At 40.9% G+C, this 27,734-nt stretch overlaps 1 protein-coding gene across 9 annotated transcripts in view; it reads left to right on the forward strand.

The window, feature by feature from the left end:
• mef2aa (myocyte enhancer factor 2aa) overlaps nt 1-27,734 on the forward strand; it is a 62,612-nt gene that overhangs the window by 10,938 nt on the left and 23,940 nt on the right. For all 9 annotated transcript variants that reach the window (XM_065957282.1, XM_065957283.1, XM_065957285.1 and 6 more), the window contains exons 2-3: nt 10,532-10,725; nt 17,681-17,884. In XM_065957282.1, the coding sequence (XP_065813354.1) occupies nt 10,672-10,725; nt 17,681-17,884 (258 nt within the window). In that variant the 5' untranslated portion in view covers nt 10,532-10,671. The remainder of the gene's footprint in view (nt 1-10,531; nt 10,726-17,680; nt 17,885-27,734) is intronic.

Consider the following 27,734-nt stretch of genomic DNA (forward strand, 5'->3'; position numbering starts at 1 on the left):
TCTAGCATAATGTGGTTTTTGTTTGTATTGTAAACTCATGTTTGTTTATTTTTGAGGTGAATAAAGTTTTTGGTATTGGATCTGTATATAGACTGGGATCTTGCCAATACCCAGTACTGATACTACTTTTTAGGCTGCACCACCATGACCTGTAATGATGCTGGTTTCATTATCAAAGCAACTTACAAATTATTTTGTTTAGAGATGGACGATTCTCATTTGTTCCCCATTATTAGTGGAAACAATTTAATATGTTGCGCCCTTTTTTTCTACTTCTGTCGGTGTCTAAGTTTTTTTTAAATCAAGGGCATTCAGAGAGTATTGTCATTGAATCTCCAGTCTCTAGATCCCAGCTCTCTATAGTGTGACTGTGATTGTGAGCGAGGTGTTGAGTCTGCCCGCTGTTTGTGCGTCTGCCCGTCTGTCCTCTCCCTCTCTCCCAGTCCACTTTCCATCTGTGTGCTGTGGGTTGCAAATCTAGTTGAAAATGGTGTAGTGTTTCCACCTGTGAGCTGTTGCCAGCCTGTGTTCATGCTCAGACTGGTGTTCTTGATTTTGTTTCTGGCCTGACTGCGAGGGGGTTGTTCAGAACGTATGTAGGGGTGTAGGAGAAGGAGGGGAGTGTACCAGCAGCTGACCCAGAGACTTGGGACCAGAGGCGACCAACAAACAGTTTGACTGAAAAGATTCCTAAAGAGGCGAGCAGCAGCAGCGCCTTTAGGGGTCTCTCTTTCTTTTACTTTCTCAGTCCGCCTCCCTCTCTCTCCATCACACTGCTTGCACACAGTGTTCATGTGACAGCTAGCACACATCATCTGATTTGGGAGTAACTGTTGGCTGCAGCTGCAGAAAACCCCCTTTTGTAAATGCTGCTCATTGATGTTAGCAGAGTTTCTAATTGAGATAGACATAAAGATGGAAAGGCTTTCTGTTAAAACATATTGTTAACATTAAAGACTCTTGATTATTCACCATGAAAACTATCTCTCAGTATGACATAACCAAAGTGTATCACATTTTTCTCTATGACATATCTAAACTATTGCTTTAGCTGAAATAAAATCTTACTTTTCGAACTGAAGGAGCTCATTAACAGACTTATTCTATAACAAAAATTGTAAGAAAAAAAAAAATCAATGCTACTTTAGCCAGCCCCTTTCCCTGTAGTTATGACTCATGGCCATCCTCACTGCTCAGATTGCATAAACCTTTTATGTAATGGAACACTGTGGGAAAGAGGCATCGAGTGGAAGACAAAAATGGGAAGACAAAATCAAATATTTATCTTCAGGTTTTTCAATTTTTTACCATTAAAAAATCACATATTCTCTGAAGACGGAGTAAGCCTAAACAATATGGACTATGGGCAAAAAACGGTTTTTATTTACTCAAATCTTACTGCTGATCATTCAACTCCAGGGGAGGAGAGAATATCTAAAATCTTGTTGTCTAATCTGGGTCCACAGTACGTTCAAAGACGTGTTGAGATCCTGTAAAATGTGCTGCTTGCTGAGACACATTATGCATGACGTCCCTAATATCCTTACACTGTGGATTCCCCCTGGAGGAAGATCTTGGTTCATCTTCTCTGTTTACCATTTCTGAGTTGCGGCGGTCTGTGAAACATCAAAAGGCTGCCATGGCACTTAACAAAGCTTGCAGGGTTCCTTGGAGGGTGGGGGACTGTTGCTCCCCATGGCGTTGGCATTATTATTGCTCCCTAGTGAGAAGTCCATCTGATATAGACAACCATGCAAATTACCACATGCCATCGCACACAAGAAGACCACAGTACCACCCGAAAATGCCATACACATTTTTAAACCTCAAGGACCATGCAGGCACTAGATTTACACTATTTGTGCATTTGTGTTTGGGTGTCTTTCTCAAATTGTTTTATGAAGGAGAAGAGATTTGTGATTTATTTATACTCCAGATGTTTATAACAAATATATAGCAATTGAAAATTAAATGTCACCCAGAGGTGTAAATTTTCTTTCTATCTGAGCAGTGAAATTGTGACACAGGAAGTGTTCGTCCATAAAGAGTCCTGAATACTGATGTTGGTCCATGTCAAGACACTGACTTGTTAAAGTGACATCCTGTCGTAAGGACTGTGGCTGATGGAGGGCTTAGCTCAGAGATATAGTGTTAAACCAAAGGCTTTAATATGAAGTGAGTAGCTAGTCATTAGTGTGTCAATTGCATTTTACAGATACAGCATGACATACAGTAGATTGCTTGATTAGGAGTTATTTGCAATGGTCAGGAGGTTAAGTTAATAAAACGTGAATGAGGCACAATCGAGCTTCACTTTGTGGCACTGTGCGAAAAACTGTAGCCGTAGCAGTTTGAAACTCTAGTAGAAGATGACACTTCATGATGATCCTCAGTAAACTCACAGAGCTTTGCCTCCAAGTTTGCAAAATAGAATTAATCACCGCAGCAACCGTTGAAATCCACAGAAGTATTTAAAATTAACTTCTGAAGGTATTTTAACTCTTGAACCACCAGCATAGATAAATATATTATTTCTAAATCCATATGACCAGAAATGACATGTGTCTAGTTATGACCTCAGATGCCCTCTAAAGGCATTCCTAAACCAAAGCAGATGAAAACAACTATCTTAAAAACTGTGTTTCTACAGTGTTTCTACATTTCTCATCATTAGCAGTAGAATGTAAAATAACAAAAATGATATCTTCTAAAAGGCATTAAATGATCACCTAGTCTAAAAGAGACACTCAGTTCAGTTCAGATCTTTATTGTCCCTGGAAGGGAAATTTGACACAGATAAAGGACAGTGAAATACAACCAAGAAATATAAAATATAAAAACTCGTACTACTGCAGCTGCAGTCCCAACGCTTCATAACTCAAATAATAAGCTAATAGTATGTGTGAAAATGCAGAATTCTAGAAGAAAAAAAACAATAGTCAAAAGTATTTGAGAATTTCCTGATTTTTTTTTTTTTACATTCGGATTGAAAATACAAAATGAATTTGGCATAGTTGAATATTTTCTTATGACGTGTTAAACAATTTTGGACACAACTTTACTGTTAAATGACCTTCAGGGCTTTTCAGTGACCGCCGGATTGATTTTTCTCCGATGCGAAGCTCTATAGCTCAAATGTAATGATAATACTTTCGAGGCACCAGCTATAGGGCTTTAGTCTGACACTTAAGTAACTGTAATGCATGTCTATGAATCCTCAGTTGTCAAGCACATTCATTTTTAATGAGACATAATTCATCACCCCGCCCTTGCATCAAGGAAGTTATCATAATTTTCTTTGTTCATAAAAGTTTCACTCAAATGTACATCTGGGGATTTACCTTGAGAAGGAGAGTAGCTTTTCCACATGAAATGGATATAACTGTTCAGAGAGGGTCATCTCTTTATCCTTGAGAAACTGAGATTCCACTCATTGGTTGCGCTCGGAAACCTGACTGACGCAAATGGATCATTGGGAATAGAAGTGTCCCAGCAGTAATTATGTTACAACGCTGCTGCCGCACACTACCACAGAGGTGGGATGGGATGGGTATGGGGCGCTTCTTTGAGCCTTGTTTCTCTTCTACCCTTCCACACAGTTAACACAGTCATACAGCCTTCCACTGTCTCTCACTCTCTTGTTTACTTTCTGCCTCTTTTTCACCAGCACTCACCTGCTGTTCAACCCAGACTCGTATAAGTTTAGTGGAAAGTTTCTGACTTACATTTTCCTGTAATGTCTCACAAAGGCCTCACCCGTCTGTTGAATGACTCCTAAACTATACCAAAAGTGACTAGCTGATCATTTCATACCATATTTGTCACTCTGTTGTCTTCCTGGTCTTTATTTCTCTGCCGCTGCTGCAAAAAAAGTCTGCTTCTTATTTCCCTCCTATCCAGGACTCTAGGCGCCTAAGTCAGTTAGAAAAGAGACATAAAATTAATGTAATGTCAATGGAGTTTTCTCATGAAACCCCAAGGCACTTAGTCAAAGTCACCTTGCATAGTCCTCTCATCCCCTGACAGTACAGTGAGAGTGAGATGGAGGATGTCTGTCTGCTAATGCTGTCAGTATGTGATGTCCTTTGCTTATTGGTTGTAATAACCACTCGTTCAGATTTCGTAGATTAGATACATGTCTGGTGTTTATCTGAAGAGCGACATCATTTCCATTCAGTCGCCTGTGTAACGCCGCCTATACCACGAAAAACACTCTCATTCAGTGAGTGGTTCATCCTGTGGGGTTTTCTTTCCTTTTGATGTCATTTTGGAGGTGATAAGTAGCTTTCCGTCTCCCGGTCCCTGTCTTACAACACCATCCCCCTCAGCCCAGGCAAGGTGCTAGCAGCGTGGAGGATTGTTTGAACTTGCATTGATCCAATGTGGGATTACAGCTTGGTCATTGGAGAGTTGGACTGAGCTACCAGTCATCAGGGCAGATTAACCACTCGCTGTCTGCCTGGCTGCCATTTCAGTGCAGCCTCTCAGTGTACTGGCTTTGTGCGTGTCCCCACCACACAGGTCACTGTCTCCTTTTGAACAATGCCTATTTATGTCTTACTTGATTGAGTCAGTTTTAGGCTGATTTAATAAGTAGAGCAAATATACTGCTTAATGAAACAAGACCAGTAAGATGACCTTACAAGGGTTTAAATCTGTAAGAAACATTTACCAATCTCAGTTTTACAATGTCAAGATGTTGGCCTGTAGGTTTTTATTTAGCGGGCATATGTATTCAATTTTCTTTCAACAGCTTCAAGGTATTCTAATTATTTTAACTTCTCCTTTAAATGTTATTCAAGTCATACCTCAGGAGGAAATGTGTCACCCTGAGCAAAGGCTTTATAGGGGTAGGTGAAGTGCTGCAGAAAGTCTGTGTTTTGCACACTGCCCCACCTCTCTACATTTTTCAAAGCCTCCTTTTTCACTTTTTTTTTTTGTTCGAATGCCCTTGCAATAGCTCTTATTAATTATATCTCATTAGTTGCCTTGGAAACTGAGGTGAGGAAATGTATAACATGAGTTCAAAGAAAAGAAACGGGAAGACAGAAATTATGAGAAACAAGAAGAAGAAAGAGCTAAAGAAAGGGAGAAAGAAAGAAGGGGGAGGGTTTAAAAGAGGGAATGGAGAAAGTGGTTGTTGAGGGATCAGCCGTGTGTCAGATTAGCATCAGGAGACATTAACACTAGTGATGCTGCTGGGGCCACAATCCTGCCTTTCACTGCTGGAGAGGGAGATAAGCGTGCTCGCACAAAAGGGAGCTGGAGAGGGAGCGTGAGAGGGCTGGCTTGCCTCCACTCCCCTCAGGCCAACAGCCCCCCATTTACAGGTGCAGCACCTCCTGATGAAAGCAAGAACAAAGAGGTGGATGTTCATTTCCTGCTGCGCCGGTGTCAAGGCTCCATTGAAACAAAATCGGTAAAACTGTGGATTTAGGCTGCCTTGCTTTTGTGTCTTCAGCCTGCCAGGAGCTAATCGTAACTGAGCCTCAGTGTTGACACTTTGAGTTCGATACACTTTAAAACGTTGTCATGGATTATTTCACAGAATCCCTGTTCCAATGCGCATCAGATTACCGCGCTGTTGCATCGTATCAGACATGATATTTTTTGTTCCTCCAATGTATATGAACCTGTGTTTGGAGAGCTGTTACCCACTCTTATGTAACAAGTGCATGATGGAATAACAAGAAAAAAGGCCTGTGCCTGCTCATTTTTAAAGTAAGTGGCTAATGTGCATGGCGTCCAGCCTGCGTAATGATCCTTCCAGTAAACATAATAAGCACACAGAGCCAAGTCACAAGAGATGAGCCTCTCTGTTGTTGTTTAGTCTCGGACTCACAGTCAGGAAGGTAATAAGGGAAGGGATCAGAGGGGAAGGGTGTCCCCAAGGTGGTCCCTCCCTTTCTTCCTTCTCTCCGTCGCTCCCTCTTACTACCCCTGCAGAGGGCATGTAGAGGGGGGTCCTGAATAACAGGAAGTGGAGGGGGCAGGAAGTTGAGTCTTGTCTCGAGATATCCTACCGCAGGCCTGTGGTAGGATACTGAGACTGACGCTGGCCTGCACAGGAAGCACAACTGTCATGGCTCTGCTCCAGGCTTTGGCTGATGTCCATCACTTTCAAGTGGGTGCTAGCGTAACATTTTCAATAAACTTTATTATACTTGATTTAATTTGGACATTTGAGATGCATTTTGTTAAACTTTAAAGGGCTTTAAAGTCGGTTGATATGCAGTTTAATTATGTTACAGACGTACAGACTGGCCTCATTTCTTACTCATTAGCTCGACCCTGCACATAGATCCACTCTATAATTGTATGTTACCTTTAAAATGGGACAACAGTTAAGGGAGGAATGACTCAACTTAGTGCTTACAACAAGAGAAGGAGGAGGCCGTGCTGCTGGATCCAGTAATTACACTGGGAATTGAGCATGTTTTATTGATTGTGAAAGGGCCGGGCTGGGCCTGTCACCGAGCCTCCCAGTGTCTCCAGGCTCTGTCTTCAGGGAGGACGAGGAGGCAGACTGGCCCTCCTTTCACCTGGCCAGTCTCACACCTCGTCACAAAGGATCAAAGTGGTCCTGTTCAGAAAACAGATGCAACGCTGAGTTACTTTTATAATGTGTTTCTTGAACTGCCCGTGTATTCAACAGAAGGTACAGTATAAGACGGGGACTCGTTCGGTTAGACATGTCATATTGACTTTCTGTCGGGCCCGACGTGGTCGTTCCTATGGCGACGTGCTCTATGAACATTGATTTATGTGCTGCAAACCTTTTGGTAAGCAACTTTCAGAAGTGCTGGACTGGTTAGCATTAAATAGGACGAGGTGTATCATATCAAGGTCTTTTAAATGTACATGATAAGAAGCTGTGCTACATATATCCCACGACACAATATGTTATCCAAACAAGAAAAGTTCTGCTGCTGTAAACCTTTAACTATTATTCTCCTTGGAACTGTGGGTAAAGATGTTCCACACAGCTGGGACTTTTTGACTTGTAAATATTTGTGCGTATTTATTTGTGGTTCATGAAATCGTAGCGGAAATGACCAATTTCTTAAAGTTCTTTTTTTAAATTGGCTTAAATATGTTTTGCTGTGGAACTCATCCACTCCAACAGAGAAACTATTTATGAGCTGAAACATCCGTCATGTTTTCTGGAGCAATTTAAACCTTGTTAGACATATTACAAATGTATTCCATCCTTGAGTAAATTTACTGTTGAATAAGCAAAATGTAGTAAATCTTTGATGACATTAGCCCGCCAGCCTGGTCAGTTCGTTTTTTTTTTTTTTGTGTGTGTTTAGAAATATATATTAGCATTCAAGTGTTGTGCAGCACAAACAGAAAGTCGTAGGGAAAGCTTTGGCACACCCTCCCCCCCCGTTTGATGCACTATTAGAACAAACAAGCTTAATGACCCAAACTAATATTTACAGAATTATGTTTATAGAGGTGCGACATTTAGACATGTATATCTGTTTGTCTCCATTCCTTACCAAAAAGACACAAACATGCACACACACACACACACACACACACAAGAAGAGAAGCACATGATTAAGGCCACAAACAGATGCTCAGTCCTACTCTTAACACTCTGGAGAAGTGTCATCCATTAACATATCTGCCACAGTACTCACATTGTTTTTTTTGTTTTTTAACACTCTGACCATCTCCTGATATGTCACTCTGCTGAGAGGTGCCAGCTGAAAGTGTCAACTTCGTTCCGGTGATAAAATGTGTGTTATTTGATCTACAGTGATGTATGATGTGATATAATGAACCGCAGTATTAGATTAGAGTAATTACTAAAAAAGAGAGGTCTAGACAGAAAGATGTTTCAGCTTTTGAATAACCTGTGATGAATGTGGATTCTGAGTTTGTAGAGCAGCACACCTGCAGTCTGAAGGCCCTCTCAGCCTGTCATTTTGTATAGATGTAAAAGTCATGACACGGTCTCTTGTGCCTCAAGAGTTGAACAGTCCCGTTGTGACAGCTCGTCTGTGTATAGAAAGGACAAGATTTCCTTATGTGTGTGTTTGGAAGACTGTCTGGATTGAGCAAATACTGGAGGAGGTGATTGTAAATTCAGATGTATTGTATCCGATACACTGCTCACTCACCTTCCTTTTTGAAGGTGAGTGAGCACCTGCTTCACATGCTCTCAATGAACAGAACTTGTTGTGGTCAGATCCAGTTTAAACTGATGATTACAGATTTGTCCTTCTCAGATAAAATCCTCTATGCACCAAATTGATAGAGAGACACATTCAGTTTTTTAATGTGATATAAAAGCATGAAGTTTGCAGCTTGCTCCTCCACTCTGAGGATGTGTCAGGTAGGATTCCCAGGGAGTTGAACCCCCCCCCCCCCCCTTGACCTCCTTCTTATCTGACTGCTGCTTTGTCAGTGTTTAGAAAATGGTGAACAAACAAATGTCTCCCTGGCCTGTTGTGATGTGGTTTGGGGAAATTCATTGCGGGGGATCGGGCGGTTTCTTCCCTGGCTCAGACAGCCGTGCGTGGGTAGTTAGCGAGGTGATCTCAGTCGAGTTTTCTCTACAGCGGAGCCCCGATTCAGACAGCCAGACACCATAATGCCAGTCCATCTGTAACCCATAATGACTGTGTGCCACTGGAACTGGTCATTTTCGTTTTCACTGCCAATTCGGCCCCTGGCTTCCTCCCTTCACAACTGCTGACTGCATCTAATGGCCCGGGTTGTTAACCTTTCTACATTTATACTCAAGGGAAATGTAGTTGTTTAGACATTTTCTATTTGCTGGGTCTAAGTGATGGATGTGCCTCCAGGGAGGGGGGCTATATCTCTTCTTGTAGAGAAGCAGAGACAGGACAGAGTTAGATGTTCCCTGGGGCCCAGTATGATCCAAACACTGGCCAAGTTACACGCTCATGTGGGAATACACCCCCACCCACCATGCCTCCTCCTCCTCTCCCTCCATGGCTTCTCGTCCAGCCCAGGAGATTTCAACAACTGTCAGCCCAGACTGGGTGCTCTCTTAATCATCTTAAGGGCAAAGCTGGCATGAAGGTGTGTCAGCTCAGGAAGAGTGAGGATTGGTTGCTGTGTTTTCACGGGCAGGGTTAGGTAGAAAAACTTTCTATGAAGGTTAACGTAACTTCATTAAAATATCACAATATATTAGGGTTGTGACGATACACTCCGCTCACGAGACAAAAAGATACACAATATTGGGTTCTCATGAACGACACACGGAGATATTTAAACACTTTTTAAAATAAAGACTTCAAATATTTGACTGGAAAATGTCTTTTATCGGATCTAAAGTGCAAAAACAATGCAGGTCCATTTTTAAATGTTTTCGCTAACAAAGATATTTAATGTTCAGTTTTCTGGATGGACAGAAAAAAGAAAGATATGCGCAATAAAATGTTTCTTCTCCTCAGCTGGCCATTAGTCAAACTGTGCGTTTAAACAGCAGTGAAAATCTGAATGCATCTCCATGTGTTTTAATATGTATCACAGCCTCAATGTTCTTCACTATATTCTGAATGCTACAATTCCAATAATAATAAAAATACAAGCAGTTAGATCTCTTTTTTTTTTTATTTAGAAAGTGCTTTTAAAAATCTGAGAACAACAGACTGTAATAATATATAATAACAGTATTTATCGACCTGTACAATATGTCCATATTCTTTATATTATCTGTAAACTAGTATAGCATGCTCACTGCACCTTAATCTGTATATTATAATCCTAAGAATACACTTATATTTATAGCATTTATTTATATTTATAGCATCCCATTAATCCAGCCATCCATATATACCTAATAATTCACTTTTTTTAGTCTACATCTGTAAATTTTGTAATTACTGTACATAGCACAGACTCTTGCACTTTCTGCTTATTTGCACTTCTGGTGAGATGCCTAACCTCATTTCGTTACTCTATACTTGTATATGTGTAATGACAATAAAGTTGAATCTCATCTCATCTCATTTATTACCAGCCATCAGGGACAACTTAGCAAACAAAGAAACATTTCTGTTAATAACAAGTTTGCTGTAATACAGAAATCTTTTAAAAATCTTTTTTGTTATATTTATAACAATAAGTTTTATACTTAAATGATCTTTGACAGTTTTGTAACCCACACACACACACACACCTCATTCATGTAGTGGATGTGTGTGTGTCTGCACAGGCTGCACAAAGAGCCAGACAAAACAAACAGGGAGAGTTTGTTAGGAACTATATCTTCAGTTTTTAAGAGCAAACACAGCGCTTTGTAACAGATATTGTTTTTCTAAGTCTACAGCTGCAGTGTACAACAGGCTGTAACTAACATCAAGTTTCTGATTGATGTTATATGCAGCCACAAGCTGATACTTGTATGATAAGTTTACACCATGTGGATCTCTTTCTGAATGTGCTGTAGAACAGAAAACAGGCGCTGAGTGTACGAGGAGTCGTTGAGTGTCAAGTTAACTTTCTAACCCATCTCTGTCTTTCTTTCTTTTTTGTCCACCTGCAGATTGTGGTGTCGAGAAGAAAGAAGAAAGAGTGTGAACCAGAAGAGCGACTGTTGCACAATGTGCTAGGAGAGTGGGGGAAGAAATTGTGTTGTTTTTCTGATATTGTCGAGGTGTCAGAGAGAACAGAAAGGACCCAGCCATGGGGCGGAAGAAGATACAGATCACCAGGATCATGGATGAGAGGAACAGGCAGGTGAGTGTCACAATGCTACATGTCTCTCTATCTGTCTGTCTGTCTTCTCTGAGCGTCTATATCCATCCATCTAGCTACATGGAGAGTTATTTAGCTCGCTGTTAATGTAGGCAACCATCTTTCCATCACAAGCACTTATGTAAATGTTTGAATACAGTTAACCAAAGAACATTGAATCAAATCAGTTGGAACCTTAAATCATTGAATTGCTTGTATCCTTCTGTTGTGTTTGATAAATCAGTCCAGTCTGTACCTGTCTGAACGTTACAGTCGTTTTCTGCTTTCCTTCCTGCCTTGCCTGAGTTCAGCAGCTGTCATGGTGTGCATGGATCTAAACAGACATACCTCCCTCCCTAAAGTCCCCGCCAGCTGAACAGGGACCATGACATTTCTTTGTCAGTGCGGTCATATTTACAGACATGATTCCCCTGCCACCCTGCAATTTCAGCCAGAGAAGTTGATGAGGCAGCAGGAGCGCCGGGCTACAGCGGGGGCCTCATGGCGTGGGAGTGAGCTGAGGGTAGCGAGGAGCACAGCGGGCTGCCTGTGGCCTCCCCACACTGTAGGGCTTGTCCCCTGGCCTGGCAGGGGACAAGCCCTCTTGGGGCCTCTTTTCGCTGTAGCCCTATGTGTTTGCAGCTGTTTGGTAGTAATTAGACACAGCCACTGCACCACAGCACCCTCTCATTTGCAGGGTGGGTCAGCAGGACACACAGCACCCTTCTCTGCTTTGGCTTCACTGGTCCCGGCTAGCCGCAGAGAGGGAGAGAGCTGGAATTCACTCTGTCTGCTCATGTTAAATATAAACTCCTAAACAGCAAAACACTTTCAAAACAGCCTGGGTCTGTTAGAAACAAGAATAACAGGCACGGTTATTTATAGAGAAGGATGGTTTCGTCCAGAGGATACATAAGAATCTTCCTCTTGGTAATTTTGACCAATTTCTAAACATGTATGGTTTCCCATAGCTAAATATAACAAGTCATGAAAAAGCTAAAGACCCAGCTCTTTCATGAATACCTCCTAACTTCATGATGATGGTCTCCATATTATTGATGATGATGATGGTAATGACGATGGTTTTTGTTTGATAACGATGACTTATAAGATGGTTTCTATACTGATTAGAGCTCTCAAGAACTGCCCTCAATGTTGTGCTTTGCCTCTGGTCACTTCCTGTCAGCACCTGTGTGTCCAATCAGACTCAAAGCTGATTGTTTGCTCTTACTCACATTGTTCCCTTTTGTCTAGATCCTTACTTGTGTTGTTCTTACGTCTGCTAAGTGAATTGTAGAATTGTAGAAGTAATGGATTATTTACAGTAAAATGTAACCTGCTAACTGTATCTTATCCTGTGAATTGCACTGCAACAATATAAATCAACTTCTTGACACAAAATCTAGATTTGGATATGATTTTACTAAATGAAAAAAGATTGTATTAATTCCACCAAAAAGTCCCTTAGATTCTTCTGTTGTTACTGGACTGTTTCTGCTGGTTAATATTTCTAAAGTCTGATCTTCATAGCAGCTTTGCGCTATAGAAAAATGGTCGTACTAAGAATGCTACAATTGACCAATAAGAATTTAGTACTCAATATATCAGTGCAATACATTTACTTAACAATCCTTTGAAATACAAGTTGCATCCTTCCACGCTTGGAACAACTTTAATTTTGCTGTGCACTGTGTAGCTACTGAACTTCCTCTTGCTGTGTTAGCACGAAATGGCACTAGCTGTCTGCATCTACCTGTAACTGTCAGACTAACACTTCAGCCATGTGCAATTCAACAATCCACACTGTGGGCAATTATCAGTGTAACACCTTGCTCTTGTTGGTCTCCAAACTGGAGGGCAGCGGAAGAACCTCACTTCTTACTGCTGGTATCTGCACAGTGTGCAAATACCCTTTGACATCGGAGGGGAAAAAGAGAGGACATTTTTATGAAAACAGGTTGTCAACTGTTTCAAGTGTGATCAAGTTAACCTTCAGATGATCCGTTCTCTATTCATCGAGGGGGGGGGGGGAGTGAATGGATTTGACTCTATTGTTTCACAGAAAAGTGTAGCCGCCAGAGAAAGACGTTGCTTGTTATTAATGTGCTTCCCGAAGCCTCAGTGTTTGCATCAGATTTTAAATGTCTCACTGAATAATTTGTGAGAAAGTTTATCAGCGGAGCACAGGCTTTTCTGCTCGCATTTTGTTTGGTTATAGCTGGCTCAGCACAAAAAATCGGTTCTGACAGTAGGCCACCATGTTAAAATAATGCTTTGGTGTAAAGTGATGCCTGTGTATATCCTCCTCGGGTTTTTTTTTTCCTGGGCCATGAAGCGCGTCGTGCCATCTCTCCCTGGGGCACGCTCCTAACCAAGGGGGAATAGCCATTAGCATACGCTCCCCGTTGTTGGGAGACAATTTGAATCTTTATCTGCACACTCTCCGCTGCTAGCTACCAATATTCATAGCATTAGAATAAGAGAACTCCTTAAGTGGACTAATTAGGTGGATTGCTATAAAGGATGTTGTGTGGGGACAACTGGGGCTCCCTTGCATTATCACTGCATGTTCTTTAGGCGGGCTGTTAACCTTTGAGGATTTATAATACACAGCGTGCCAAAGGCCGAGGGGGTCTGTAATTGCACAATCTATCAGGACCTGTGAGTGCAGAGAAGAGACAGGAAGTGAGCTTGGCTTATAGTTTTATAAAATTTAGCGCTAAGTCATTAGTGCAGTGTGTTATTGACACATTTTCACAGATTAGACTAATAAAGTGCACGAGGGAAAATTACATAAAATGTGTCCGAACTGTTGATACATCAGCATTAAGTGCAGCTTTATGCTTGCACAGAAGTGTGTGTCTCTGCTTTGTGAAAGTGTACAGGATGAGACATGAAGGCAGCAGAGGTCCTGTCATGCATACTGTAGGATGGTGAAGAGAGTGTTCCTTTGCGATGCCCTGCATTAGTTATGATGGTTCTACAACACAGCCGAACAGTCATCAGGACTGACATGCTGATAGCAAACGGGCTCCTGAGAAGAAGAAAAAACAGACAGCCCAGCCCGGTTAGATCTTCCTTATTCAAAGCTTTAGAGGCAATGGCATTATCTTTTGATGCGAAACCTTGTCTGTTTGCGTTCGCACATGCAGCTCGCCCCGGAAATTTTCAGGAAGTTTTCAGGAGTTTTTGCAAAGCGTCAAAACTTGTCAGAGGAACTGTCATGCTGTGCAAAGATCTACTCGGAGAAATATGGTGGAAAGGGGAGCGTACACATTAGCCCCTGTAAGTTATTGTATGAAGCAGCTGTTGTAGCCCAGTGAGCAGTGTCTAGTGACGTCCCCTGGATGCCATTAGGCGGGCACACTGGGGGTAATTGCCCAAGTCATTAAAAGTTTGATGATTTTGCTGCTTGGTGGAGGATTGCCTGCCCTTGCTGTGGCTCATTTTTGGATTTTTTTCTAAGCTCTGGCACTTGAGTTGCCTGTAGGCACGGAGCAGCTCTCTGTCTCGCCTTCTCTCCAGGGAGCGACACCTTCCCATAATTCAGCCTTCACCCAATCCCGAAGATTTGAGCGGTTGTCATTATTTTTTTTGACAGGTAAAGAGCTCGTTTATAGACCATGAACAGAACAGAGGAACATTGTTTCGATGTGACAGAATGTGCATGTGTTATGATTGTTCAGTATGATATGTAGTTGGCATTAAACTGCGCTGAAGCAGCTAAACATGAAGTTAAAGTTTGAATCTTTGTTACAGAAAAGGTGTTCAGCTTAATGCCACACTACAATTTGCCTTACCTTGCCTTTTGGAGTTTTTACACTGTTGTCAACACAACAGTCTCCTGTGGTAATTACAGTTTTCATACAGCTGAACAAGCCACATGTCCTTAGTTTGGATCATCCTTGTTTTTGAAAACACAGATTTCAATGGAGACGTAGCTTTGTTTTCCTAACTAGCATGTCACTCTCCCCACTAAACAGGATCAGTCACGGGCTACTGAAGGTTTCAAGGTCAATCCCACTCAGTGGATGAGGCCTCTGCGCCCTCAGTTGTCCAAATAGGGATCCTGGGGCCGTCCTCTCTCCCAGTGAGAACTGATCCACGCAGACAGTCGAGCTGGCCTCGGCCTGTCTCCCAGGCCTGCACACTCTGGCACTACATAGCCAGGGCAGCAGCCACAGGGCCTGGGTCACTCTGCCAGCTGGTGCCAGACCTCTGTGACTGTCCATCCCGCTCTCATGTCTGCCACGGGGGTCGTCTGAGGTGACATGAGGTTCTAATAAGGCCGCCAGCTCCTCACCCCTCTGAAGGTGTTAGTGACTCAGGCATCTCCTGCCATGAACCAGTCACAGCTGCACTCTGAGTCCCAGATGTCTTGTTTGTCGTCTTGGCACCTCTGCCTGCGGACAGACATTGATAGACCTCGTGATTGACACTTCTGCTCGTTGTGCGAGTGTGAGGGGGGTTTTGTTGAGGAGTGTGTTATTATACTCTGTGGGTCTTTCTATGGCAGACACACTGAATAACAGGTAATGTCAGCGAGGCCTTTGAGAAGAAGTTGGAAATACAGCAGGTGTGAATTGAGAGTGACATTGTGAGGGCTTCCTAGAAGGTCAGGCTTTTCAGCATGGCACAGTCTAAATGAAATTCTAGTTTAGTCACTGATTTATCTGGCTTTGTGTGAGCTGTTATCAAAAGCAGAGAAAGCTGGAAGACCTCACTTCTCTCACCCTAACAGCTGATTTTCTGATTTTCTTTTATGTGCCACTAAAAGATCTTGAACCTGGTACAACATAGCTTTACAATCCTGATGCTAAAACTTACATTTGGGTAATACATGAACTAATAATGCACCTAGACTACATGTGTACCACATTTTCTATAGGAGGGGCTGACATTTTTAAGACCACATTGAGTGTCTTTGTGGGTGTTTTTGACTTGGAAAGCTCTGTCACTGAAACCTCCCACTTGACCTCAAGGATTGCTGTGGTTTTCCACCGTCTCACCATCAACCAGAGAAGATATCTTTGTATATATTGGGCTTCATGCTCTGAAATGTTTGTGTCGTGACTTTCCAAGTGAACTAAGCTGAACTCTTCACTTTTCTAATGAAAGGGAAAATAAATGCACAAAATAGCCTAGTTCTTTCCCTTTAAAAGTAACTTTGCAGATTAAGAAAAATAATATAGTTGTCACCTTTTTATTGTAAGTGGGAGCAGCGGCTGGCTATCGTAGAGTTACTGTGTTCAGGAGCCAGGGCAAGAAGCGAGTCTCAGTGCTGCAGCTGAGGCTGAAATGAAGCTGTGGCTGGGTCAGCAGCCCCGCACTCAGCACTCTGCCATGCATCCAGCTGGAACAAAAACCTCGCTCAGCGTCTCATCCAGCGGGCTTCCTGCTGTAAGGTGACATCTACATGGCTTAACAACCACATTCATCTGCTAAAGAGCATACAATTTGTTAATCATTTTCCCCTCGTGATTGTTCCTGCTTTCCGGTTGGTTAGGCAAACAAACAAAATTTGCATGCAGGTAAACGGAGGGATTCTGCAGGTGCTTACAGTGGGTAGGAATGGACATTATGAAGACCTACCTTTTAGAAACTCATCAAAATGACACCCATTAAACCACATGATTCTTTAAGAATGTCTGTGTGTGGATGGAAACACATTCTCCTGCACCTTGTCATTTCAATAAAGGACATTTCATGTTTTGTTTTTTTATCTGGGCTCGAGTAAAACGGCTGCATTGAATAGAAAACAACATGACAGCAGGCTCCTTAGTGTCTACCGTAGGAATAATGGTTCTGTGTAATTACCTGTAGTTTGAAACATTTGAAATGTATTTATCATAGCTGGAGTAACCTGACTTGCCTCGGCGGCTTCATTGACACTATGGAACACATAGAATTATGCTGCATTATAGCAGTCAAACGAGGGTATAGCCGCAAGCTGTGACCAATTAAAGTTGAACAAAGCCAGCTCATCTGCTCGACTCCTCTCTTAGTAGGTCAGAGAAACTGATGAAGAATACAGGCTCATGCACTCCTTTGGGGCTCTGAGCATAGCTTTTACTCGCAGCCACATTGTTTAACACACATTTGACAAGACACATGCACTTAAGGACCGCATGAATCTGAAGCCACGATTTACTATTCTAGGCAAACAATCATTAGAAAGCCAAAGGAGAAAACACCTTTATTTCTGTCCTTCCTTCTTGTGACTGATGTTTTCGGCTTGAGAAATGACCGTATAGCGTGTGCTGTAAAGAGGTGGTGTAACATAATGACATGTGTGTGTGCATGAGTCTAAAGCAACCACAGAGACAGAGCTGCAGAGATACCGGACAGAAAGTCACTTTGCAGAGAGGGGTTGCGTTACCATCGGAGTGATGTATGACCCTTAGTCCCATCTGAGGGCTCATGTTACAAGGCTTATGCTGCAATACACAGATAGCTTTTCCGTATATGGAGTCAGGGGCTACGGTAATGTATGGACCCCTGTTGTTGCCAAAGCTCTGACTCAGCGGGCTGACTCGTGCCTTTTAACCCTGACCTCTGTCCTGATAACTAGACATTTCAGACGTGCACAATGTCATTGCGATCATTCCTAAAGGAGGGATGATCTCGTTATCTGTCACCTTGGTTACAGTGACAATGTTCTCAATTAATGAGACTGTTAACACTGCTTTTATACCTTGCTTAACCTACATTGCACTCACCAGATGGAACTATTTCTAAATACTTCATCCACTGACTAATATGGTTGTACAATAAACATGGGCCTAGTGGAGAAATAAACTACCAAAGGCTCACCTAGAGTTTACTGTTTTTGCAAATAGCATGTTGATGTACAGTTTCTCATTTACCTTACTTGTCTTTCATCCTCTCTTTAATTAAAAACATAAACTGTTTTTTTCCTGTGTAATGCATAGTTTTTGTTGCCTGTGTGTCCCCTCAGGTTACCTTCACAAAGAGGAAGTTCGGCCTGATGAAAAAGGCCTACGAGCTGAGCGTGCTATGCGACTGCGAGATAGCCCTCATCATTTTCAACAGCTCTAACAAACTGTTCCAGTACGCCAGCACAGACATGGACAAAGTGTTGCTGAAATACACAGAGTACAACGAACCCCACGAGAGCAGAACCAACTCTGACATCGTAGAGGTGAGTGAGTGTCGTCTCGTTACTTCATGAGGAAAGAGCTCTTTGACAGCAGGCCTTTTCCCCTCGCTGTGATCATTTTTTCTTCTTTATGTTTGGTTTTACAAATTCAGTGTCATTATTCATCAGATTTTGGTTAGATAGATTATTTTAGCACAGGATTTAGACTATGAAATATATATTTTTGTGACAACTGTAGGCTTCAAAAGCTTTGCTCCAAGGGCGAGTCTTTAAATAAACGAGAGGCATGCACAAGTAACAGTTTCCTTCTCGTAACCATGCAGATAGGACACAGGAGGTCTGCTCTCCCTGATAAGTTCAGCTTCTCTTGCGCCCGTCAACTGACATGGAAAACATCGTTGCACACTCTAGCTGCTGACCACCACTGCTGCTTGTGTTTCCTAGAGATATTGTACCTGTAGGGCTCTTGCTGCTCCTCATCACAGACCAACAGCTCGACTACTGCTGCGGTGAAAATACAGTGTTTCATACATTCCTTAACGCTCTATAAGACTCAATGAGCACTCGGGGTTTCTTGGCAGCCCGTGCATGCCTGGCGACTAGCGGAAGATTAAGCCACTTGCTATGCTAGTGCACAAAAACTGTCAGCCAAAAGTGAAAAAAGCCAAAGTAAATGAGAATGATTAGGGATACATCCTGTTCTGAATGTCTTTCATCGGCTTCTCTGTCTTTTCAAGATCTACTTATAGAGTCTGATATCTTCAGTCTGACGAATATAAAGCATATACAATGTTTGTTAATTCCCTTTAATGGCCTTCCCTCATATCTTGACACTGCTTTGTGTGGCTTTTAGTTCGTTAAACACGTAGACTCTCTTTTCATGCTTTAATGTCTTTTTCAAAAACAATGCAGCCTTCTATATTGTAATACTTTTATTGCCACCGCCCCGCTGAATTTTTTTTTTATCGCTGCTGTTCAATTAAAAGAAATCAAGTGTTCAAGACGGGTTAGATTTGCACATTTTCAAGATTCCTTTGCTTTGGAGAGACTTTCACTTGGAGAAATTAGTGAAATTACATGCAGCATAAAGGAGTCAGCTGTGGCCCATTATCTTTTATTCATGCCGCTGCTGCTTGTGAATTACCTGCTTGGCAGAGCTGCAGAAAGAGTGCTCTGGCATCCAGTAGACTCATGCAGTCACTTCTCCATCAGGGGCCCCTTCCGAGCTGAGCAGGGGCTCACCTACATAAAAAATACATGGATGCATTCCTTCCTTACGTAACAGTGACCACAAATTTGTTTTTCCCCTCGACTCTGGAAGCTGTCTTAATTGAAACAAGCAAACAAAATAACGTCCCATACTCTGAATCAAATGGGGGTTACTCCTCCTGCAGGCTGTTATGTCCCATGTATCTGCGGAGTAAGTTTACATTGGCCGCTTTATTTTATTTGAATGTGCGTTTTGCGTAATGTAGCACCAGTGATCCCTTTGCTGCTTTTTCCTATGCAGCCCCTCTGTGTACCACTCTCAAGGAAGCTTCCCCTTTCTGCACAAAAGGCGAGAACAAGCCGCTGTTGTCCACGCTCACTCGGCCAGCATCTTTGCAGATATGCACAAACCCCCCCTCTGCCTGCTGGCTACATGTTCAAGGTTCAGAACTGAAGAAACGGAGCAGAAGTAACCAAGCCAGTCCACTTCACAGCATCTCCACACGACCCAACTAATCACTAGAAACCGACGTCAGAGTTAGTTTATTATCCGGAAAAAGATACGATACGATCGTACATTAAGAGAAATTCAAACCTTTTTCTTGTCTTTTTGCTATTTTACAGCAGTCTTGTAAACTAAATGAAGGAGCTGATGCAATTTTGTTGATGGGAAGAATCCAACCCACCGCCCTTAATTAAGTGAAATGGGCCGCACATGAGGACGGTTACTGTGGACACTTATCCAAGTTATTAAATTGTGTTAAAGCAATCGTTGCCATGTAAACAACCATGTGCTCATTTGTCTACTTTGGGAGGCCAGAGAAACCCTCTCCTACTTTTTTCGTTTGTGAAGCTTGTTCCGTGAGAGATACTAAATCAAAGGTCACATTCCTGCTCAGTAGTACCATCTGTAGATAAAGGCCGAGCTCTGCAGTGTGGGAGAACAGTCTCCATGTTTTCCACAGATGGATGCATGCCTGGGACACAGTTTGATAACCCAGTGGAGGGCTATGGACTTTGTCTCAAACTTGGCTCGTAGTCCAAAGCAGAACTGTGAGCTCCGATATTCAGTGGGTGTGTGTGTGTTTGTGAGTGTTTGCATGCGTCGACGGTTTTCATCTTACCAACACTCCAGGCAGCAGGTGAACTGTTGTAGGCAATCTGCACACATGTAGCTGTGTAATCTACTGTAGTGTATGACACACAAACAAAATGTGAAAAAGACATTTGTAAACAGTCTTAAAAATAAAAAAAAATTCATTTAGATGCTGTTGTTAACTAAAAAAAATAAATGTAAAAAGCATTCTGATAATAAAAAACAGTATAGAATGATTGTGCTCATTCTCCTTTGCTGCGATTCAGACTAAAGGAAAAACAGGTTTCCACAGAATACAGATCTTCTTCTTTGAGGGCCACGTTTGCTGTATCTTTATTCTTATGATGTAATTTCACCAGAAAATGGGCTGGCCATCCCAAAATCTCAAACTATGACTGGGTGTTTATTTGCTTTGTCAGAGGACTTGTGTTAGAATCAAATATTTGGGATGTGTTGCAACAGGCTGCTGACACACTTTAGGGAGTGTAGTAGTACTTTTTGTTTCTAAACAAGTACATACTTTGCAGATTTTTTTGATAAGACGAGGTGAGAAGCAGGGAAACGTGTCTGGACTCATTTCCATTTCCATTTGAAACAATCCCATTCAATGTATTTTTGCAAGTTAGACAATTTTTTATATTCTCTGAATCATGACTTTGGAGAGTGGAGCAGAAGGGTTAATAAATGAAACAGGTTATTGTAGGCTGTGCGTGTGTGTGTGTGTGTGTGTGTGTGTGTGCTCATGCAAATACCACCACTTTATAAGTTGCATTGGCCACCTCAGTCAAAATTCTGGACTTGTCCCTACCTCCTTCTCCAGATCAAATTCTCATTAACTTGCAAATAATATGGTATTTAATATATTCTTGTTATTATAACCCAGTGGAGTACTCATGCCTGAATGTGTTGTGTTGTTGTTCCTATTGTGCTAGGTATTGGATTTTGTTTACCCCAAATGAAAATGCTGCTGTTAGTCATTAGATTAATCTAATAATATTTACTCTTCCTTCCCTCTCCGCTATTGGAGCTAATGAGATTTTGCTCATGCTACACGATAACCTCACACTGTTCTCAAGCACACAGAACCATCACTGTGTCTCTATGGAGAAACCCTAAAATGACACTCTTAACTTCACAGGCATCGTTTAGCATTTAACCGTCTTCAGGTCTGCAGGCACACGCTATTGACATAAAGTCAACACTTAAATCGTAATGAAATCAAGGCTGTGATTTGTCTTTAACCAAATTTCAAGACGCGATTGAGTGAAAAACCGTTGCTTTGTAATTTAAAAAATGGACTGCACAATGGGTAAAGCTTTGCCTTTTCACTGCTCCTCAAATGTCTTTTCCCCTGATGATTTGTGAGAGTAAACAACCAGCGTTCATTCATATGCTGCTTATCGTCCTCATAATCAAGAGGGAGGGCCTTTGTCAGGATAAACAGACTATTTACTCTCTGTGTATGAAGGACCCTCAGTGGGAGGAAAAAAGCATAAAATTATCAGGTCATTTCCATTAGTTTTATTTCATGATCACTATCATTTGTTGTTATAAATTGATCATATTAATAATTCAATAAGATATGAAAATTTCGACCCAAACTGAATGCCAAGCCGAGCAGCTGCCCTTTGCCGATTTTCCTCTGAGAAAAGCTTTTTAAACAATCACAGTGAGGCTTTCATTTTCCTCATTTCACTTTAACAGACGGAGATAACAATGCCTAAAGGTGCAGTGCCTACTTTGAGAAAAATAATATTACAAGTTATGGAATGGTACCTTATGGTTTCTTTTGGAACTGAATGGTAGTCAAAGGTAGATTCAGACAGGGGATGTTTATGTTGTCAATCAAAGGCCGAGCAGTGATTAAGACTCATTTCTTTCGTAATGAATGCAAATTGGCACATCTGCTATGGTGGGCTTGCTGTCCAAACTCTTCAATTAGCATGATTGACCAATTATCCTCCTGCTGATGGCTCACTGAAAATGCAAGATGTGGAAAGAGAGAGGGAGGGATGATGGGGGAGGTTGAGGAGAAATGAGAGAGCATGAGAACAAATGTAGAAAAACTGCACTGTAGATTTATTCAGTATATCAGATTATTTATTTGCTTCGATTAAAGGAAAAATGAAAATTTAATTCACTTTAAAGGGTACTCACTTCAACAAATTAAACAATATAGACAGTGACAAGTTTAATAAAAAAGGTCAGATTTTATTAAAACATCTCTGACAGAGATAAAAACCTCCAGACTGGCACCTAACAATACAGTTTAGCCATTCAAAGCGTTTCTTCAGATTACAACAGACACATATGCAACTAACTGCTTAACATCTTCACAACATCAACTCACATTAAACAAAAACTACATTTGCATTTGAAATCTCCCTTTGATTCTACTTTAGCAAATCTTCTGGTCAGATATTCCTGTGAGAAATCAAATCCAGCCATGCAATCATTAGTGACTCTCTAAACTCTGATGTGGATGATAATGTTGTGTGCAACATGTTTGTGTTTATTTTAATAAAGCTAAGATCCCTGAAGCATGTTGGTGAGACTAGTCTGAGAAGCAGAGGAGAATACTCCTGGATATACTGTAGAGCCCGTCCGATTACGATAGTATCGGCCGAAATGAACTTATCCCGTGCCTACCGGTATCGACTTATTTTATCTCCGATGTAGAAAGGCTTATTCTATTAGAGTTTATTTTTTATATAGTTTATAGTTTATTTCTATATTTTTTCATTTCTAATTGTATTGTTTACGGTTGAACAAAAGCCTTTATCAGCCACATATGTTATTCTGGCTTGTCTTCATTATAAATCTATAAGTGTGTTTGGTAACAGCTTTTGAGGGATCAACACAACAAATGTGTTTGTATATCTAAATCTATCATTCTCTAAAGTTCGGAGATCGATCTCAGAAAGATATTGGTCGATATATCGGTAACAGATTTTTTCCTTTCCTAATATCAACATTGGCTCCAAATGTCCCATATCGGTCGGGCCCTAGGGTACTGTGTGTATATAGCTGTGATACAGAAACATTACAGGATGGTCCATGAGGCTCAGGTCAGCACTCAGGGAAACTATCACTATCACTGTGTGCTCTTCTGTAATGGGCAGCTATATATAGCCCACAGCTAATAAGGCAATAGAATATTACCACGGTTAATTATTCATTACAGTTAAATGACAATAATAGCTGTAAATGATGATAAGTTATTGTTGATCATTAAACGAATAGTTGTCTAGTAAAACCTTTTAACGTGTCACAGGTTAAATGAGCTTTTATTTCACCATCGTGCATCATTTGGAGGATGTGGTTTGCCTTGGTTTTCTTTTGTGAAATGTAATGGCTTTTATTGTTTCACATTTTATTCACACATTATTTTGGTTTTAAGCGTGATTTAACATTTTGTTGGTTGTAGTGGTGGAGAGGCTGTGCAGTGTTATATCTTAAGAGATAAAATAATTCAAACATTCAAGATTAATCATTATTTTCATAGTTTAGAACTACGTTATCTACGTTTGTGTTATCTACGTTTGTGTTTTCTCCTGCGTCTGATCTCTGCTGTGTGGGTGTAAATCTAAAGCACCGCCCTGGTCTGCACTGTCACTCCAATGTCATGAGAACACAGTTAAAAGCGACTAAAATGATAATTTCCATTGAGTTAAATAAAATGTAAAGATAAACAGGCAAGGCATATTAAACTTTTAGATTTATTTATTTTTGCCTTTTGCCTAGTTATCTGACTTAATATTTGTCTTATTTTGAAGGGCTGTTGTTTGTGCTCTTAGGGGGGGAAAAAAAAACCTCATCTGATATTTGTTTTCTACCATCTTTTTCCGAGAAACCATCATACCAGCATTTCCAGGAACATTGAATAGAAAGTCAAATCAACATTTCTGATATGGGGAAGAAACGCTTTTCAAGTCATCATTCTGGTTTGAGAAAAAAAAAAAAAGAGATCTGGTTGTCTGACTCTGAAGTTGTTCATGCTTCTCACTTTATGTAATTGTGTAAGATCGGTCTTGTGGTTCAGAAAGGGAGAACAGAAGTCTACATTTAAGGACAACAACTGGATTCTGGGCTCCATTTTATATATATTTCAGAGACAAAGAAACGTGTTTTGGCCTTTACTAAATTTGGACTGTGAACAATGGGAAAAGGGTCAAATCAAACAGAATACTGTCTGGTGAAAAGGAGAGGGCATTTAGGACAATTTCTGCTGTTATTTAATAGGTTCTGTGACTTCACTGTCGATTCTTAATGACACTTTTGCCATTATCGCCCCACAACGCAATCATCATACTCCTCCTTTCTCCTTTCTATGAGCTCACAGCAGCAATGATGAGAAATCCCTTTTTATCTAAATCAAATGTCATTGCTATTGACTTAGACTTATTGGATTGATGTTGATTTTTCAAGGCTTCAATATATGTGAAATTTTCTGCAGGCCCATTTTTATTATTACAGAAAAAAAAAGTATGTGCACTTCTGCTCTCCTGTGATTTATTGGAGTGATATTAAAATGATTTTCTACATTTTCATCTTGAGTATCGGTCACGCACAGGCACTGTAGATTATCCTAAATAAGACGGTATTATCTTAAGTGTGATTACTGTTATGAAACTTTGTTTATAAATGAATGGATTGTTTGTGATACTGCCTTGTAGGAAGTTCACTCTGTATGTTTCCATATTCATTCTAAGCTTTGCCAATCAGTCTGTTGTCTATGGAGAGGGTGGTGAAGTAACAGCATGGGCGGTCATTAATGTGTGTTTCTGAAACCCTCTTATTTCTCCTTTATCTGAGAGGAAGGTGGAATGTGTTGTGAAGACGAGGTATTTCCCATTTCCTGAGTGCTGAGAGCGTTGTGTATACCTGCGCAGACATTCCACCTTTGGGCCTGTGCTGGTCAGCTCCAGGGTTAGCATGTGTTTCCAGTCAAAACAAACACTCTCACTGTTCACGCTGCACCAGCTTCTATTTTCAGACGAGTGCAGTAGGACAAGTTAAAAATAGATAACTCGCATATGTTTAAGCAAAAACAGAGTGAAGGGTTATCTTTGTTTACTACGAATCCACAACTGATGATGTTAGTTACTGTTTCAGTCAGTGGCGTTTGTCAAGTCAGCCCCTTGTAAATATTACTAAGATGACAAAATAAAACCTGAAACAACATTAATAATACAAAAGTTGTTTTTAAGTCTCTCAAAATTGTTTTTTTTTATTTTTTGAGGAATCACGTTTTTTGTGTATCACGTTTTCTTTCTTATTCAACCCTTTTATAGTAACCTCATAGTCACAACAAAATAGCAGCCTTGATTATGTTCCATGTGGGTAGGGCTAGGGGTCCTTTGTACCACACAGGTCAGGACTGTCACAGCAGAGTCCAGGGTTCAATCCAGCCTCTGCTTACAGCTAACTGTGGTAAACATACAGGAAAGATTGTGAATCTGGATTCATGTTAATGTTAAATAACAATAAAAATAATGACTCACTTGTTGACACTCAACAAGCTATCAGTAGATATTCAGTTGCATGTCAGCAGTGTATCAGTTGATATTCAACAAGACTCATTCAACAGACAAGTTACATGCATTCAACTTCCTGCCAGTAGACTATAAGGTGAATTTTAAGGTGTTACAAGACTTTACCAAAAGTGATAGTCAGAAGACACAGCTCATTGATTGACATTCAACTATCTGTAGATTGTCAACTTCTTGGAAAATGACAATCAACTACTCTGAATCAATCTGTCATTATGATGTCAGCATATGATCAAGAGCATGATAGTATGACCTCCTCATTCACGAGGTTTCTCACTCATCAAATGACTGACTAGTCACCTCGTGATGACACTCTGTTGATTACCAACTCAACATATATATATAGATCACCATCAGCAGACTGTCGGTTGTTATTCCGGATTAAGCATTTGTAGACCTGTTAGGACTATCCAGTTAAAGTGAAAAACAGTTGGGAACAGTACAAACTCTTTAAACTATCGACAGACGATTAGTAGGCATTAGAAACTAAACATTTGTAGACACTAGTCAGTACTTTCCAGTTAAAGTGAAAAGCAGTTCACACAGTTTTTTTTTTTATAGAGAATACTAAAACCAAGAGTTTGCAGTTTTTATTAAAAAGAAAGTGACAAATGATTGACATTTTATTGACATTTAAGTGACTTCATACTTCACAAGTCAGCCTGATGCACTTGGCATTCCCTCAAAAAGTGTTTTCTGTTGCACATTTGATAAATATATCATAGATTTGGTTATAATAGCTGGGTGGTTATACCTTTTTATTGGGGGGGGGGGCACAAAATATCGATCGCATCCTGAACAGCGTGATACAATTATTGAATTTATGCCAAATATCAACATTTTATATATCATAAAATACAGCACTCTAAAACTATCCCCCCTGCCTATATGACTTACTATGTCACTACTTCATGACTCCACATACAAAGTAAGGCGTTACTGTAATAAGATTACATTTGTAATTACGTCTGTAACACAGTAATGTAAGGTTTCTAACTTCAGTAATCACTTTACTGTTAATAATCAAACAATTATCTGGTTAAACTTGTGTTACTTTAAGTTTTTCATGCACGCATACACAACACTTATCTGACATAACTTGTGTGACGTTGGCATGAGTCCTTTAAAGGAGGAAACAAAAAGGGAACAGCGGTTCGGATCAAAACATCTTCTGAGGCTTGAAAATATTCAAAACTGTGCCCAGGCCGGAAAACAGCCCTCCACTGCTGTGCTCTTGACATCAAATCTTTCCAAGCATCTGCTAAAGCAACATGCTAACACGGGGCGGCAGTAGCTCAGCCGTAGGGACTTGGGACAAAACAAAACATTCAAATTCAAAAATTCAAAGCGAGTAGCCAAAGACCCCCCGGGCCCTGAGTGATGCTCAAGATAAGAGCATAATGATGACACTCACCAAGCAGCCGAGGCTTGATTCTTCTCAACAACAGGTATCAACCAATCAGAGGTTGTCGGATTGTAACAGACGATCGTTATTGTGGGTCACATAGCGCGTATCCAATGATAAAGTATGGTACCATGAGTTAACCTGCAACTCCAACCCTCCTTATTATGCCATCTTTCTTTAGTTAGTGTTAATTCTCATGTTCAATAAATTATTCATTTATCCCTTATGGAGCAGTGTGGTGAGGGTTGTGTGTGCAAAGTCTTCTCTCTCCATGTGAGTGAAGCAGTATTAATGGTTCTGTTGCGAGCGACACGCTGGGTTTCAAAGTGCCCCTTTTTGTAGGACAAGGACTCCTTTTCCTCTGGGCTTTTAGTGAAAAAGGGTCACCAGTCCTCTTTTGTAGTTTTCTCAGTGTAATGAAACAGTTGAGGTAATGTTCAAACTACTCTGTTATATGTCCTTGGTTATGGAACAGACACACAGTAATTGTTTCCTGATGGCAGAGTACTAGCCTTTGAGTCTCAAACTGTAAATGTAATTTGATTATTGGAATAAGAGCAGCATTCAGTGTTTAGCAATATTCATTTATTTTGTACGTTGGGCTGCACAGTTTTCTTCAGGGTTGCTGAA

Source organism: Labrus bergylta, chromosome 7, assembly GCF_963930695.1.
Source record: "Labrus bergylta chromosome 7, fLabBer1.1, whole genome shotgun sequence".
Taxonomy (NCBI): Eukaryota; Metazoa; Chordata; class Actinopteri; order Labriformes; family Labridae; genus Labrus; species Labrus bergylta.